The 16,528-nt window shown below is 53.7% G+C and overlaps 5 protein-coding genes across 5 annotated transcripts; 3 read left to right on the forward strand and 2 right to left on the reverse strand.

Moving 5' to 3' along the window:
* Positions 1-302: 302 nt before the first annotated feature.
* On the reverse strand, positions 303-1,448 carry PHYSODRAFT_257313 (hypothetical protein; the record flags this gene model as incomplete). Its single annotated transcript, XM_009516079.1, has 2 exons — positions 303-1,142; positions 1,416-1,448. The coding sequence occupies 2 exons, from the start codon at positions 1,446-1,448 to the stop codon at positions 303-305; spliced, it is 873 nt and encodes a 290-aa protein (XP_009514374.1).
* A 3,580-nt stretch (positions 1,449-5,028) lies between these two features.
* PHYSODRAFT_473505 (hypothetical protein) lies at positions 5,029-6,702 on the forward strand (the record flags this gene model as incomplete). Its single annotated transcript, XM_009516080.1, has 1 exon — positions 5,029-6,702. The coding sequence occupies one exon, from the start codon at positions 5,029-5,031 to the stop codon at positions 6,700-6,702; it is 1,674 nt and encodes a 557-aa protein (XP_009514375.1).
* A 280-nt stretch (positions 6,703-6,982) lies between these two features.
* Positions 6,983-7,229, forward strand: PHYSODRAFT_320945 (hypothetical protein; the record flags this gene model as incomplete). The annotated part of the gene is made up of 2 exons (XM_009516081.1): positions 6,983-7,102; positions 7,158-7,229. The coding sequence occupies 2 exons, from the start codon at positions 6,983-6,985 to the stop codon at positions 7,227-7,229; spliced, it is 192 nt and encodes a 63-aa protein (XP_009514376.1).
* A 1,606-nt stretch (positions 7,230-8,835) lies between these two features.
* On the forward strand, positions 8,836-10,586 carry PHYSODRAFT_553776 (hypothetical protein; the record flags this gene model as incomplete). The annotated part of the gene is made up of 1 exon (XM_009516082.1): positions 8,836-10,586. The coding sequence occupies one exon, from the start codon at positions 8,836-8,838 to the stop codon at positions 10,513-10,515; it is 1,680 nt and encodes a 559-aa protein (XP_009514377.1). The 3' UTR covers positions 10,516-10,586.
* A 770-nt stretch (positions 10,587-11,356) lies between these two features.
* PHYSODRAFT_320947 (hypothetical protein) lies at positions 11,357-13,841 on the reverse strand (the record flags this gene model as incomplete). Its single annotated transcript, XM_009516083.1, has 6 exons — positions 11,357-11,748; positions 11,839-12,462; positions 12,534-12,597; positions 12,662-12,808; positions 12,880-13,572; positions 13,836-13,841. 6 exons carry the CDS (start codon positions 13,839-13,841, stop codon positions 11,357-11,359), a joined length of 1,926 nt encoding a protein of 641 aa, XP_009514378.1.
* Between the last annotated feature and the right edge of the window lie 2,687 nt (positions 13,842-16,528).

The raw sequence follows: 16,528 nt of genomic DNA on the forward strand, positions 1-16,528 counted from the left end.
GGTTGTGTGTATTGTATATTTGTGTATAACTCTGTATTGTTAAGGTTATCTCTCCGGATCCAGGCTGTGAAAGCTGCGTTCTGAAGTGTGCGTTGGCTCCGCTTCCTGGTCCTAGCGATACTATCCTGTTTCCCGCAACTCACGCAGTGCAAGTCTCACGTTCGAAGACAAACGACATCCAAAGGGATTCTACAAGAAACACACGTCACCCGGGACGACACCAAGTGCTCGTCCAGGGTTGTTTCGAGGGGACAAGTCTAGATCCTTTTCGGGCCACTATACACCTGGGCGGCAAAAGGCGTTCACCCGCCTCGCCTCACTTGGTCTTCGGCTTGAGAGTGCGACAGTAAGTTCTTACTGTTAGGCACGTGAAGAGCATCTTGAAGCGTGAGCACCACGTCCAAGTCACCTTTCTTCACCACCACTTGCACAGTCCCATGGCCGATCGGAGCTGCAGCGAACTTCTTCTTGAAGCCTCTCACGCACTCCGTGTCCTGGCCAAACGGCTCGTAGTCAGTAAAATATCGCCGGTCTGAAGCCATGTGCACGTTGGCCGCATTATCGAAGCACCACTCCCATACAGAATAGTCATCAGAGATGGCGTCAGCGCAGGCGTTGACGAGAAAATCCTCAGCGCACGGCTTGCCTAGGGTGTCGTCGCAAGTTGCCGTGTGATCACTTCCAGATTGCACATCATCGGCAGCCTCACTGTCACTGGACGACTGAACGTCCGGCTTAGCACGCCCCTTGCGCACCCGGTTCGTGTAGGTAGCTTGCTTCTTTCCTGTACTGCTCGCGGGCTGAATTGTCTTCTTAAGACAGTCCTTTTCCAAGTGGTCTGGTCTGTGACAGTTGTAGCAGTTGCCTTGCTGCTTGTCCAGCTTCTTCGCTGCGACGGCCACAGCTCGCTCGGGGCTCACGAACTTGGTCCCGCCATTGCCCCCAGCGTTCTTCTGCTGATGTGGCAGCTGCTGCGGCTTCTGCTTCGGAGCCTGGTGTGGGGTCTGATTCTGAGCTGCGGCTGGACCGCCTACACCCAGTTCACGATCACGGCGATTGTACCTGTCCATCCGCAGAATTTGATCTTTCAACTTGTCCAGCGTGTCAACTTCACTCGCGCCGATCTCAACCATTCCCTGCAGCTGATCAAAACGCGAGTTGGTAGGTAGTGATCTCATCAACATGTCGATGAATATAGGGTCTCTGACGCCTGCGCTCAGCGGCGCAAGCTGCGATTTCATCAAAAACATGTTGTTGATGTGTTGGCGCACATCACAGTTGGGTTTGCACCTGGTCGCCTGCAACTTGTTAAACAAGATGATCTTTTGGTTCGTGCGCGTTGCAGCGTTGGTATTGCCCTCGTACATTTGCCCCAGGTACTACCACATCTCCGATCCGGTCGGCTTGGTCATCACCTGTTGCCCCAACTCCATCGAGAAGGGCGACATGATGATCTGCTTGACCTAGCGTACTCCACTAACATGTTAGCTAATTTTACTAGGCACTAACCAACAGTTAGTTTTAAACTATACATATTAGTACTGTATAGCTGCACTATATAGTTTGAAAATATATTTATTAAGCGATTCTGCTACGAAGTCTAATCAACAGTCTAGTTTCTGCGGGTCCTCCTCTAGGGATCCTGTGTAGTGTCTCGCGAGCCTAAGTTGCTTGATTGCTTGCTTGAAAATCCGTTCTTGGAGGTAGATTGAATTCTGTATTGGATGGAACCACTGCAGCTGACTCCGCGGTGGTTTCTGTTAGTTTCTCTTTGCTAGTATGCCTCCTGAGTATGCAGTATACAAATGCTGAGAGTGCACCACGCTCTCATGCTTGCTCTTGCCGTAGGTAACGACTCTGCGAAGTGACTGCTGGAACTAGCCTGTCCCAGGCGCCTACTACATCCTGATATAATTAGGCCAAACACCATTTGCTTCCTCACTTTCAAATTCCGCTATCAGCTGCGCTGGCAAGTGGTGAGGCGGCTCCCGTGTGAGCTCCTCCCAACCTACCCATTTTACTAGGTAGATTGGGTGGTAATTCACGGTTCGGCGGGCGTAAATCCGTTCTGCATGATAAATCCCCGGTCCTTCAGGCGGGATTTCGGGGTCAGAGTCGTCTTCGCTTGACGTTGCATCTGATAGGTCTACATAGTCACTAACTAGGCCAATAGGAAATTGCAACGGGCTCTCAGGGGGGGGCAGCCATCGATGGTGAGTCGGGCGATACATCATTGTCGAAATCGGTATTCAACTGAGAGGGAGTTGACGGAGTTGATGGTGGGGTGGGTCGAGGGGAAGTCGACGGTGGGGTGGGGTGAGGGGGGGGGGGGGGTGACCACCGTGGGGGGGGGGGGGGTTCAGGTGACGACGATGGGGTGGGTGGAAGTGGCGTCGTAAGAGGCGTTTGACTGCGCTCCCACCTTCCGTTGCGCGCGTGTCGTGGCCGTAGCTCACAAGCGTTTATATAAATACAGCTTTTCTCCTCCACCAACATTTACTCACGTTGACCTATCTTTGTGCTCTAACGCTACTACTTAGTAACATGTTAGCTCAAAATACTAGACACTAACTAACAGTTAGCTAACATGAATAGCAACTAACATGTTAGCGTTAGGGAGTACACTAGCTTGACCATGACCTGGGACTCGCCGAACGTCTTCTTCTCGTCGTCGCTCGCGGTCGTCGCCAGCGTCTTCTTGCCGGTCGCGTACTCCATGACTCCCTTGTCCTCGGGCGCGATCATCATCATACTCTTGTAGTACGCCCAGCACTGACCGTGCCAGTTCACTGGGCGCCCATTCTTGTTCAGCTCGGCTCTCGTCGACATCTTCTTCACTAGGTCTCCCAGTTTCGAAGTCTCGAACTCACAGACGCAGCACTTGCTCTCCAGTGTCCCGCTGGTCTCTGAGTGATGCCACCAGACACGCGTGTAGCCCGGATGGGTCTTGGGCTCTATAACCCTGTTCCGTTGACGCTCTGCTTGGCGTCCAACGGTCCAGCACCTTGAGCAAGACGAAACTAAGGATAGCCAGTCGCCGGTTAACACCCAACTACTACTCCTATATTCGCTTAGCCTTCTCACTGTCGGTGCTCTCTCCGAGCTGTCCTGCTAATCTCAGACCGAGCTGCAAATTATACACGCAATATGAGTTGGCAGCAACTGCAAGTTCTGCCAACTCCAGCTTCAACACCTGTCTACTGCTACGCAGCATCCCACATTACTTGTCGCTCCAACTGCGGCAACTTCAATCCTTACAGCACTTTGCTGCAGCAATAACGGCGAACGAAGCCAGATCACAGCAGGCTCTCGATGAGATTTTTTTTTTTAGCAAATCAGCAGTACGGCGTCATCGATGTCCAGATTGACAAAATCGACTTCAAGCTCGATCGCAATGTTGGAATCAAGTTCGATGGCAGTCGACACACTATCAAGCAGTGCTCGCCGCATTTGACTTGATGGAGATATGACCATCATGGAGCTCACGGATTCAAGCATGAATGCTTAATTCGTTGGCGCAAAGGGATCTGTAGTTCTCATTTCTTTCTCTTTTTCTAGCAGCCAATAGATGTTTTTGATCTCGATGTAATGTTATTCTCATGCTAAGTCTAATAAAAAATGGCGTCGTAATATGCGCGAGTCGAGCTGAGTCAAATTCGAGGTGAAGACTGTATGAGGTTCGATCTGATAGCTTAAAGCTCTTTAAGCGACATGAGACTGTCTAGAAGTGCTGTCGATGTATTTGCTAGTTCGCTGTGAGTGTGTTCTAGAACGGTTCTAGTTGATAAATTGCGGTAAGGAAAAAAATGCCTTCGTAATGTGCTGCTATTGATACTTACTACTCAGATCGCATGCGGGCTTCATTTTGTTGCATTGGGCACACACGTCGCTCTCCTGTATGGAGTGTGGTTGTTTGATATAGAATCTAGAATCCACAAAAATAAGAAGTGCGTAAAAAGCTGATCTGTATCCGGTGAGATTGTATATAAGTGATAGAGTCCCGGCTGCTGAGAGGCTTCAGTTAATGAGAACCAGCTCATCCGGTTGTTCCAGACAGCCTATAAACTTCTAGTCCTTCTCGTCGGCTCTACGATTTGTCCGAGCTCCAGGTAAGCGGTTTTTATAACGGTTTTGCTATTGTTATATCTTGCGCTTTGCATCCAGTTTGCCCTCCTAATTAATGCACTAGTTAGTGTTCGTACTTAGTGGTAAATCATGGAGGGTATGAATGCAAGTTGCTCAAGTGGTGCTTCGAGCCCGATTTGGCTCGGAAATGGCACTTTCTAAAGGTGCCAAACGGATGCTAATCCATGCTGGATGTGCTGAATCATGCAGGAGATGGCGTTTGCGCACTACTTAGTGCTCATTGACCATCCACGACTTACAGCAATTCGTACTCGAGTACGATTTATAGATAAGTCGTGCTCGATAAGTCGTACGAGTTACAGTCCGAAGCGCCAAAAAGTATGCAAAGCACAATAAATCCAGCTGCGATAAATCGCTACCACAATATTTAAGATGGGAATGAAATGTTATGAAAAGTGCCGCAAATTTTTGCAGATCAAAATTGGCGCGCCCGGCTCGTTCGGTTGCTGCGTTCCGCGCACCGGAAAGCACCGCGTCCAGTCGTCCGCGCATGAACTTGTACCGCTGCAATGCGAAAGATCGACGCGATCGGTTGAGGTGTTTGTTTACCTCCAACACGCTGTGGCCTCGCGCTGCGGTGGCCGACCGACGCAGCGAGGGCCGTTGACACCAGTAGAAAATGTCGGGCCATGCCAGTGCTTGTAAAGAAACGGCGGGCGAATAGGGCGGCCCCGCTTCGTCACAGCGCGTGCGTGACACGCCCCATGTGCGCGCGCCGCCGCCGCCAAGGAAGGGCCAGGCTCCAGTCGATCCGCGCCACCCCCTTCATGAGACCCCAAGCAGCTCCGAGGACTCTCGCCTCACGAGTCATTCCTCAATTCTCCGTCGAAGCCGCCGTGGGGACACTCAGTGCACTCAGCTCCGAGCCAAGCCAAGCCCAAGATGGAGCGCGAGCCCACGTTCATGGAGAACGTGCTGCGCACCAAGCCGCTGAGCGTCATCCACGCGGAGGAGACGGCCGAGCAGCTCCCGCGCCACCTCGGCCTCTTCGACCTTCTGTGCATCGGTGTGGGAAGCACGGTGGGCAGCGGTATCTTCTCCACGGCAGGCGAGATCATCAGCAGCACGGCGGGCCCGGCGGCGTTCATCAGCTGGATCATCGCCGGAGTCGTGTGCTGCATCAACGCGCTCGCGTTCATGGAGCTGGTGACGCGGATCCCGTCGTCCGGAAGCACCTACGCCTACTCGTTCCACGCGCTCGGTGAGCTGCCGGCTGTGATCGCGGCGTGGCTGCTGACGCTCGAGTACGGTATCTCTGGATCCGGTGTGGCTCGCAGCTGGGCCACCAAGGTGCAGGAGTGGCTCGTGGAGGAGCACCCGGAGCACACGTACCAGTGGCTCAACGAGGACTACACGAACCTGCTCGGTGCCGTGCTGATGGCTGCCTGTGTGGGAGTTCTCCTCGTGGGGCTGCGCTTCGGCAAGTGGTTCGTTAACACCATCACGACCATCAAGGTGGTCGTCGTGCTCTTCATCATTGCTGCTGGCTTCTACTTCACGGACTCGAGCAACTTGTCCCCGTTCGTGCCGCCGCGCCAGGACGTGGATGGCACGATGGCGTTCGGCGTGCAGGGAATCATCACGGGCGCGTCGTCCGCTTTCTTCGGATATGCCGGCTTCGATGAAGTGTGTTGTCTGGCTGCTGAGGCCAGGAACCCGAAGAAGATTATGCCGCTCGCTGTCATCGGCGTGGTCACCGGCACCATGTTCTTGTCGGCCTTTGCGTCGTTGGCGCTGTCAGGCATGATCCCGTACCTGGAAGCCGCTAGCTTCGGGTCTGGCTTTGACTACCAGGGCCAGAACTGGGCTGCGCAGATCGTGCGTGCCGGTGAGACCTGCACGATGCCCGTTGTGGTGCTCGTGTGCTTCCTCGCGCAGCCGCGTCTTAACTACGCGCTGTCGTGCGATGGTTTGATGCCTCGCATCTTCTCTAAGGTCGATGAACACGGCAACCTGTTCGCCAACACGCTCATCTCGGGCGCGTTCTTCACGGCGGTGGCCTTCGTTGTGCCGTTCGACACACTCTGGGATATCGTGAGCTTCGGAATGCTGCTCTCGTTCAACATGTCGATGGCTTCGCTGCTCATGGTGCGTATGCGCGAGGAATCTCCCAAGCTGGCGCCCAGGCTCATCGGTGTCATGGTGGGCTCAGCATGCTTAGCTGCCTTCCTGTACCAGATCGGCTACTCGAACGAGGGTCACACTTGGTGTCTCGTTCTGAGCATCATCTTCCTGGTGTTTTCGATCGCCTCGTGCTTCGTGATGCACTTTAAGTGCCCGCAGGTTGTGCAGAATGGCGACAATTTCACAGCACCATTTGTGCCGTTCCTCCCCACCGTTGCGGTGCTAGCTAACTTCTATCTGGCCGCTCAACTCAGCTACACAGGCATCTACACAAGCTTCGGGTGGCTGGGCGCTAGTGTTATCTTCTACTTCTGTTACGGCTATAAGCACTCCGCTGGTCGGACCGGCTGGAGTGCGCTCATGAGCCTGCCGCTCGAGTCTTCACTGCGTTCGCCCATGATCTCGCCCGACAAGAAGCAGCTCCAGGACTAGACCTTTAAAGCATACCGATACACGCACCAGTTACGCACGCTAACGTTTGACGTCGTTCGTCTGGGCCGTGTCGAAGCATTTTACCACCAACTTTCCACCACCCTTGCCTTGTTCTTTGAGAAAGGACAAACGGTCCTTGTGGCGCGAGACCCCCCTTGTTGCCCTCAATAATGCGTGCGTGTCTCCCAGTGATCTTCGGCACCCCTGTCAATTAAGAAGCACGAGCGGAAGCAGGTAGAAGTAGCGCTGGCGCGCGAAGGCGGAGACCTTCAAGCAGACAATGCCCACCTCTTTCAATGACCCAGCAGGAAAATGCAGCGTTGCGCGCCAAGTCCACGACGTCACGGAGCTGCTTGCGGCGTTCAATCTCTCGGTGCTGCACGACGCGCGCTTGGAAGCTGTACGAGACCGTGCCTTCCAACGGTGACGCCGCGCCTGAACGACAACTACTGCAGGTCTACCACATGGAGCTTCAACTGGGGCTGCAAGCTCTTGATGAATTGCTGGACGGCAAAGCGACCGAGTAGGTCAGCGTAGTGGGCAGATGCGGAAAGGCTGGTGGAGCTCCCAGGCGTCTTGAGTGCAGATCGAGTATCGAGGTCCAAGTCAGCGCTCTACAACAGCGCGTTAAAATGCTGGAGCGGGAGGGGGGGGGGGGGGAGGGAGAACGCGCTGGCAGCGGAGTCGGCCAAGAACGCGGTTCTGCAGCACCAACTTCTCCACTTCCACCAAATGGCACGCACTCTGCTAGAATTCGACGCAGCTAGCGGAAGTGGTAGAGCTCTCGCTGCATGTACCAGGTAGTTGACCACCATCCACGCATAATGCAACCGAAAGAATGGTCACCCCGAGCAAGCTGTTGCACTGTCAGGCTGAGAGGCTCGCTCTGTGAACGAGATCCGGAACCGATCAAGGATGCGACACCGGCACCGCCCAAACGCACAACTCTTCCAATCGGCCAAACGGATGAGCGGTGCACAGATGCGGCAGCAACATGAAGCAGGGCCACGGAATCCTAGCTACATACGTATGAAGAACTTGGCAGCATTTTTCGAGCTGCATTTTGCCTCGAGAACGAAGGGGAAACATCGGTCGTACTTGCTGGGGTTTAGCAGCAAAAGGCATGAAGCACATAATGGCAATCTTCTAGCAGTGACTATACTCCAAGGATGGAGTTCGGCTACCATTCGATGTGGTTGAAAAGTTTCGCTTTGAATCTTGGCTATCGGTAGGATCTCCTTGTTCGTCTACGGAGGCGTTCGTCTACAGATCGTAGCTATGACTGCACAGCTGAGCATCTCCATTATGAAATCGCTCTGCTATCGACATGGGCAAAGCCTGCCGCATATTCACACAGAGTAAGGCGCACAATGGAAGCGGAAATCGATCACCTTGTGTGATAAGTCCTCAAGATGCTCCATCACGAGAGCTCATTTTGAGTGACTCACCACTGCCGAGTCTCAAGCGAGCATCTCCATCGGCGCATCCCGCCAAATTACCACTCGAAAGTCCTTTTCCGGTGCATTGCCAGCCACCGTCCCGCATCACCACTACATGGTGCATGTACGAAATCCCCATAATGCTATGAACCTATTGAACTGGTGCGCGCTTTATTCATTAGCGGCGTTGCTCTGGGGAGTTGGAGAGCGAGCCGGAGACAGCGTTGTTATCGCGACTACAGCAAATGCGCGGCGGCACGTGACGCGGGGAGCCGCAGCTCATCGGCTCACCCGCTCTCTGCATTTTCTCTTGGCGAGCAGCTTGCGACCAAAGAAACGACTTGTCCACATCGGGAGCCAATCGGTGCAACAATGCTCCGCGCGACTGGCCCGACTTTGAAGGGCAACCTTCATGCTCAACATGGGGCGTCTCACCCTTCATCACGGCTCGCGGTCTCGCTCTGTAAAGACAAGTGTATTGCTTGATCGTGCACTCACGATCTGTTGTCAAAAAGACGGACCAAGGTCCGTTGGGACTGGTGCGTCGCGGTCGACGGCGTCCGTCAGCTCTCCTGTCATTCTTCATTTTGCCTCGGAGGCGCCGTGCCTGCCGCCTCGCCACCACCAGAACAAGCCACGCAGCAGCTCTCTCGGTGCCCCCAAATCGGCCTGTTCAAGTTCTACAGTATTCACCATGGAGCACCAACCGACGTTCATGGAGAACTTGCTCCGCACGAAGCCGCTGCGTGTCATCAAAGCTGAGGAAGCGGCCGAGGAACTCCCCCGCCAAATGGGACTTTTCGACCTGCTTTGCATCGGTATCTCCGCGTCTGTGGGCAGCGGCATCTTCTCCACGACTGGCGAGATCATCTCGGGCACCGCGGGGCCTGCGGCGTTCGTCAGTTGGCTCATTGCTGGTGTCGTGTGCAGCATCAACGCTCTCGCGTACATGGAGATGGTGACTCAAGTGCCGTCGTCGGGCAGTACCTACGCCTACTCGTTCTACGCCCTCGGAGAGCTGCCGGCCGTGATCGCAGCGTGGCTGGTCTCACTTGAGTACGGTGTGTCGGGTTCCGGTGTCGCTCGCAGTTGGGCTACCAAGGTGCAAGAGTGGCTGGAAGAGGAACACCCGACGCACTCGTACCAGTGGCTGAACGAAGACTACACCAACCTGCTGGGCGCAGTTCTCATGGCGCTGTGCGTGGCGGTGCTTCTTATGGGCATTCGCTTTAGCAAATGGTTCATCAACGTGTTTACGACCATCAAGGTGTTCGTGGTGCTCTTCATCATCGTCGCGGGTTTCGTGTACATCGACGCTGACAACCTCTCGCCCTTCGTGCCTGAGCGCCAGAGCATCGACGGATCCATGGCATTCGGCGTGCAGGGAATCATCACGGGAGCGTCGTCCGCCTTCTTCGGATACGTTGGTTTCGATGAGGTTTGCTGTCTGGCCGCCGAGGCCAAGAACCCCAAGAAGATCATGCCACTCGCTGTCATCGGAACCGTGTTTGGCATCATGTTCCTTTCGTCGTTTGCATCGCTCGCGCTGTCGGGTCTGGTCCCGTACCGCCAAGCCGAGAGCTTTGGCGCTGGTTTCGACTACGCGGGCCAAAATTGGGCGGCGCAGATCGTCCGTGCTGGTGAGACGTGTACCATGCCGCTGGTGGTGCTGGTGAGCTTCCTGGCGCAGCCGCGTTTGAACTACGCGCTCTCGTGCGACGGCCTGATGCCCCGTATCTTCGCCAAGGTCGACGAGAAGGGCAACCTGTTCGAGAACACCCTTATCACGGGCGTCGTGTTCACGGTCGTCGCGTTCCTCGTGCCGTTCGACACGCTTTGGGATGTCGTGAGCTTCGGCATCCTGCTGTCGTTCAACATGACCAACTCGTCGCTGCTCATGGTCCGCATGCGTCGCCAGTCGCCCACCCTGGCGCCCAAGCTCATCGGTGGTATGGTTGGATCCGCGTGGCTGGCTGCCTTCTTCTACCAGATCGGCTACTCGAACGAGGGTCACGTTTGGTGCCTCGTTCTGGGCATTATCTTCCTCGTAGCCACGGTGGTTGTGACTATTGTCATGTACTTCAAGTGCCCTCAGGACCACCCGGGCGCCGACAGCTTTTCCTCGCCGCTTGTGCCGTTCATCCCCATGATTTCGGTGCTCGCCAACTTCTACTTGGCCGCGCAGATTAACTACACCGGCATCTACGCGAGTATTGCGTGGTTAGCGGCCAGCGTCATCTTCTACTTTAGCTATGGCTACAAGCACTCCGCCGGTCGCACTGGATGGAGCTCGTTGCTGAGTCTTCCCCGCGAGTCCTCGCTGCGTTCGCCCATGATCTCGGCCGCTACCGACAAGAAGCAGCTCCAGGAGTAGAACAGTAGAAAAAAGTTTGTTAATCGTACAAGTATACACACATCAGTAGAACTTCTGCACTTTTGCCCCCGATGATGAAGTATCCCTGAAGGGAAACGGGGCGTCTCTATTTACGTTAAACTAGAAACTACTGTATAGAGAGTCCTGGGTCCTGGAATCGCTGTAGGGTGTTCCGAATCGAATAATGGTCTTGTAACCCCTTTTCGCTACTGCTAGTCTTCATTTCGTTCTCCAAACCTGCGGCAAAGAGTTGCGGAATATGTGCACTGCGTCGGAGTGCCCTGCCAATTGGCGTGATTTTACCAAGTCTTTTACGGCTTTTCATGGCTCCTTCGCAAGCATTCCAGTACATGTACCCGAAACTGGCGAGTATTGTGAGTACTCGGGAAGGCGCCTTGGAGTGAAGTCGAACTGTCGATAATAATGTGCGTTGTGTCAACTGATTCATCGCCTGTTCTAGAGGTTTAGAGATGCTGCCGGCTCCATCTTGTGCTTCATCCACTCGTACCTGAACAAGACTACTATTTGGTGGGCTACCCAACAAAATCCACCCTCTTGCCGTTCGCAAAGATTCCAGTCAGCAATACTTGTAGCTTCAGCGAGAAAAACTGCTGATACGGATGGTGCCGTACGAGAAGCTATATGCGGTAAGTAGTGCAGTACGCTCTTCACGATGAAGATGCGGAAGCCAACCTTCCCGTACTTATTTCGCCCGCGAGCAGTCCCACAATGTGCTCGATAGTATCTGGCTGATGCTGGCACTTCCCGGAATGAAAACCGAGTGACTATTACTGCAACAAACCACGCAAAAGTAGCAACGAGGAAATGCGTGGCATTGTGTTTATTCGGGCTCAGTTGTCGAAGTCTGCAATGCCATTTGAGCTTGTGCAGCCTCCGCCGCTGTGCGGAGCTCAGCGTAAAGATCCATATTGGCCTCGTGACAGGGTTTCAGCAGTTCAAGTACGCGCTCCACAAGCTTTTGCGTGACAACTGGGGGTACGTCGGGCGATGCCGAGACGTGACGGTGGAGAACGCTCATCAAGGTGACGCAGTTGGCGACAAGTTGCATCGTCTCGGGCAGCACTCTTCCTAGGTGAATGTCGTTAGCTGGAGCGTTTAAGCTCGACAGTGCTTTGTCTTCGTTGACGACTTGCAATGCTGACTCAGCGACCACGCTAGTGGCTTTCTGCTGACTCGCAGTCAAGAAATCGATCGCCCAGCGCATTTGATCCTCTGTCAGCGTCGCGGTTGGCGCCACGTTAGAATTGCCACTCCAACCCTGCCCATCTGAAGAAAACGCTGGCCCCATCAGAGAACTTCTACCATCGACCGGCTCGTTCGAGGAGAAAGACTGGAGGCTTAATAGCGCAGCCTTCAGGTGTGCATTCGTGGCATCCAGATTTGCAGTGAGCCACGAGTGCTGTTTCTGCAGCTGATCCTTATCACGTGAGTTGGCCCATGCGAGATCCTTCACGGCTGCAGACGAAAATGCCGTAGGAGTTGTCCACAGACTCGACTTCATGGCGTTCTTCTCGTGCAGCTGCGTCTGCTGTTTGGCGACACGTCCGTTCAAGGCAGCCATTGCTGCGATAATCTTCTCCTTGCGATGCAGTAGAGTTTTTACGGCGAGGACAACATGGATTTTCTCTTCGCGGAACCGATCACCAACTGAGCCAGTCGCTTTTGGTGCAGCAAGCGGTGGGCCAATCCCACGAGGCACACTCTCACGTCGAAGCAGAGTCGTTGCAGCTAGTTTCGGTTCTGGACTGCTAGTTTCATTGTTTCGTGCCCACGGGGGAAAGTCCAATACCATTACGTTGTCCAAGCTGCACGTGACTGCTTCCAGTCGTGAAATGTTACCACAGTAAAACACTTGACAGGTGTCTTCAGTCGCGTGAAAAGCAGCCACAGTAGCCAGCCGAAAGCGTCGTTCAACCTCCACCCAGACTGTCACAATGGCAAATGCACACACTTAGCACCATATAGGACCAGTAATATGTAAGACACAAAGAGCTCACCGATCACTGCAACTCCAGCTCGTAGCGGAATTGCGCACCGATACGGCCACGTTCTATCAGATGGCTTCAGCCACACGAGCACCGTTAGTACTCGACCCGCCAAGTCTACCATCGGCAGCTCGCCTTACCAATTGCGCAGGGTCCAGTCGACGTTTAACCGCTCGGTAAGACTCAAGCTTCTCTTTCTCCTGGGCGAAAAACAAGCGGCTAAGACGCCTCGGTCGCCCCATAGAAGCTCGCACCGACGACCAAATCGGTCTCGCCGCCGTTGTAATCTAAGCGTCGCACAGACCAAGTAAGCACGTCAACCACAAACGAATATACGCTTGTTCCGTTCATCCCGTACCTTTCCGAGCCCCATGCCACTCAGACACTCGATGAACTCGTTATGTCTAAAGAAGTCCACGTCCACGTACGAGTAGAACCAGTGGGTCCAGGGCAGGTCAAACCTCGCGCCCTGCACCTTTCCAAGCCCCGAGTCGTCCCCCAGTTCTCGAGGCAGCCACACCCTCGATCGCGTGGGCATGGGGTTCTTCCTGCCCCTCTGTTTCGTAGTGTCCCCCGCCGTCCTCTGATCCTCCACCTGCACGTCTCCTTCAGCTCTAATCCTCAGCGTCGCCAATTGGTCCGTGGCCAGAAGTTTATCGAGCCGCCGCTTCTTCCTGCTCCTGGCCGCCGGCTCGTCCTGCTGCTCCTGTTGCTCCTGTTGCTCCTGCTTGACGTCCGCCATCTCGACGTCTCCGTCTGCGTCCTGGCCTTTTAGACCCTGTGGCGGTCTCTGATTGGCCGAATCTCTCTGCTGCTGCAGCTCGTCCTGCATTTCGTAGTGGTCCATCATAATGGCGCAGAAGCCCTCGACCGACGCCTCGGGCAGCGACAAATAGCCGCGGTGCATCTCGAACAGCGCGCGCACCATGGCCCCCGAGCGCAGCGGCAGGCGCTCCTCCAGCTTCTCCCACTGCCTCCCGTGCGCCTTGAGCAGGATGTAGAACGTGCGCAGCTCCTTGAGCGACCAGCGAGGCCCCAGGACGCGCTCCGACTGCAGCATTCTGGCAGTCCGAGCTTACCCGTGGAATTGAAATGAAGTATTTTTTTTTAGCCAATCAGAGGGTAGTTGATAGTTGAGAGGATCGGGTTGCGAGATGAGGGGGCTCCATGTTGAAGTCGGTGTTTTCCGGATCATTCGTCGTCTTACAGCTAATTTGCTGCGACGACTGCAAATTGCTTGTACTGTTTCCGGTGCTGCTGTCAGTAGCGAAGGCGCAATGGATTTTACAGAAAATTGTATTTCAGTTAACGCACATTCATCAGCTTGGGTCTCTCTCTCTCTCTCTCTCTCTCTCTCTCTCTCTCTCTCTCTCTCTCTCTCTCAATATTGCGCCTTTCCCAATCTTTGGCCAATCTGATCTCAAAAAGGTGGTCTTAAGTAGGAGAGGGTCTAAGATCGACTGATAGCCTAGGATCGGATTACGGAAGTCCTACGTAGGAGCTTCGTCTTCATTTAAAGGGTATTGCCCATTTCAGTTGGTGTGTCTTCCTAATTAGACATCTTAATCCGAGATAAAAACGGTACCGTTTCTGCTAATTGCAGCTAGCTTACCTAAGCTGGCACAATGCAGTGGCACAGCACTCAGAGCATCCTGCATCACATTGTAGGAACACTCGCATGAAAGCCAAGTGCAGGAACGACACCGACACCATCAACTGCCACTATGACGGCCATATAGTGTGTAGTTTAAGCTACAGTGCCAGCGCCGTGGCCTTAAGGCGGGTCTCGGTCTTAATCTGACCTTGGCCCTTAGTCAGAGGTCTGGGTCCGTAGGCGAAGTATTAGCGCCAAATTCAATCACATGCGCAATGCTAATAGCTCATAGCTCTCCGAATCTTCAAGAAAACGGCGGCAAACTGACTTCTGTAGCATCCTAATCACAGGTAGCTGCTGGTTCGCAAATCTGACCTTCTATTTCCTCAAGCATAGGTTTAACCTACACCTACTATAATCAAGCCCTCTTAGCCTGAGAGTAAGACCCCGATTAGGGCAATCGCGCTGAAACGGAAATATCCTATTGGAAATAAGGACCGAATGGCCAGGTTAAGCTGGCGACACTTCTCCTTTCCTATCGACTCTTGGCCTTGCCGGGGTAAACGCACACCACTACGCTAGTAGACACGTCCACCGACATACACCTCCCTCCTTACAAGATTACCGTGGGCGCGGGTCATCCACCGTGCGCTGCGAGGTCCTTGACACTTGAGAGGAAAAGCTGATCTTGTGTTGTTGCCCAAAGAGCTTATCTGTTCTATCTTGTCTTTCTTATGGTTCAATACAGTTGTCTAGTCTAAACCTGTCCGTTTCGGATCTCCCAGCAGTAACAGTCGCCACTTGAGAAGCTGCCGAAGACTCGAGGGGACACCTTAGGTCTGCGAACCTAAGATAAGTACGACTTAGGTGCGAAACCCCAGTGACTCGTCGACGTCACAATCAAGTACCGGACTGTGGTGTGCGCCACACCTTCAACTCGGGATGCAGCCATTCGCGACGGTGCTGTGACATTCACTCATGGTCACCAATGTCGAACTAGCGTCAATATGACAAAACGTTACGGACCAAGTCCCCAATCCTTGCCGGGACCGTTTCATCTTCGGCAGTGACGCATATTCCGGCAAGCTCCTACTCAAACTACCACCGCGTAGAAAGGCTCCGTCCGATTCCCACCTCGGCACACCCACCAGACACCCACCACCAGGCTCCCGCCGTCCGTAGCTACGGCAAAAAGGGCTCGTTGGCGCCAAATGAAGGTGCCAACCGTATCGCCATGTCGAGACGCATCCAACGAGCCACTCCACACTGCCTACCACCGCGTAGAAAGGCTCCGTCCCGATTCGCACCTTGGCACACCCACCAGTGTGGTTTAGGAGACACCAGATTTCGCGCGACCAACTCGGCTGGAGTGGTACACTGTACCGCTAGCCGAGCTCAGCCGAGCTCAGCCGAGTTCACCGGCATATCCGGACCAGCCGAGCTCAAGCGTCGCCGAGCTCCAAAAACCGCCCACTTTCATTTGGTATTTGTATAGGAGCTTAGGAATAGTGGAGGCGCCCCTTCAGGGCGCCCGACAGAGATAACAAACAACAGAGCAGAATTTTCTAGGTCCACAACACATGTACACGTTCCGGTAAGTCCCTGCACGGGGTCGGATTATGTCTGCTGCCGGTACCCGAGAGGCATAGGTTGTAGGGTACTCGGCTGGCAGCACCAAGAGATTAAGGTCGGCCCGGGTTGGGCTCGTGTCTCGCAAAGCGCGAAGGAAAAGTCTCGCCACCGCTGCGAGCCGGTGTTCCCGTACGTCCCGGGCACTGATTGCTGAGTCGAGAAGCCTTTGCTCTCGACGATCTGTTAAAGCACTCCCTGCGCCATCGTCCATCCTTTGGTGGAGGGCACAGGGTTGAGTGAACGGAGGCCGTCGAACTCGGCGGTCTCCAAAATAATATATTTATAAAAATATATTTTTTTAAAAATTTTTTTATAAATATATTATTTTATTATTATTTAGTAATAAAATTATTAGTAAAATCAACTGCTAAAGTATTTATTTTTTTATCTAATTCTTTAGAAATTTCTTTTTTAGTTAAAATTTCTTCTAAAATATCTGAATGATTATTTTTAATAAAATTTAACCAATTAGTTTCAAAAATTGAAATTTTATCTACAGCAATTTTATCTGAGGAGTGATCTTGGTTGGCAGGTCTCGGCGAGAGGCGAGACACCCGCTGTCCCGGTTGGGCCGAACCGCTCGGGGACAACCCGGCGCAGGCCAACAAAGCCGACCAGCTCGGCTATTGTTGTGTTTGTAGCCAAGTTACCACAACTGACGATTTTGTGTGTACTGCTATACCACAACTGGCGCCGCGACCCGGGAACAGGGGTGTGCTTGTGTTTCGTAGGTACCAGCTAACCAAGGTTTGAGAAGAAGAGAAGAGAAGAGAGTGTGAAG

This window comes from Phytophthora sojae (genome assembly GCF_000149755.1).
Source record: "Phytophthora sojae unplaced genomic scaffold PHYSOscaffold_1, whole genome shotgun sequence".
Lineage (NCBI taxonomy): Eukaryota > Oomycota > Peronosporomycetes > Peronosporales > Peronosporaceae > Phytophthora > Phytophthora sojae.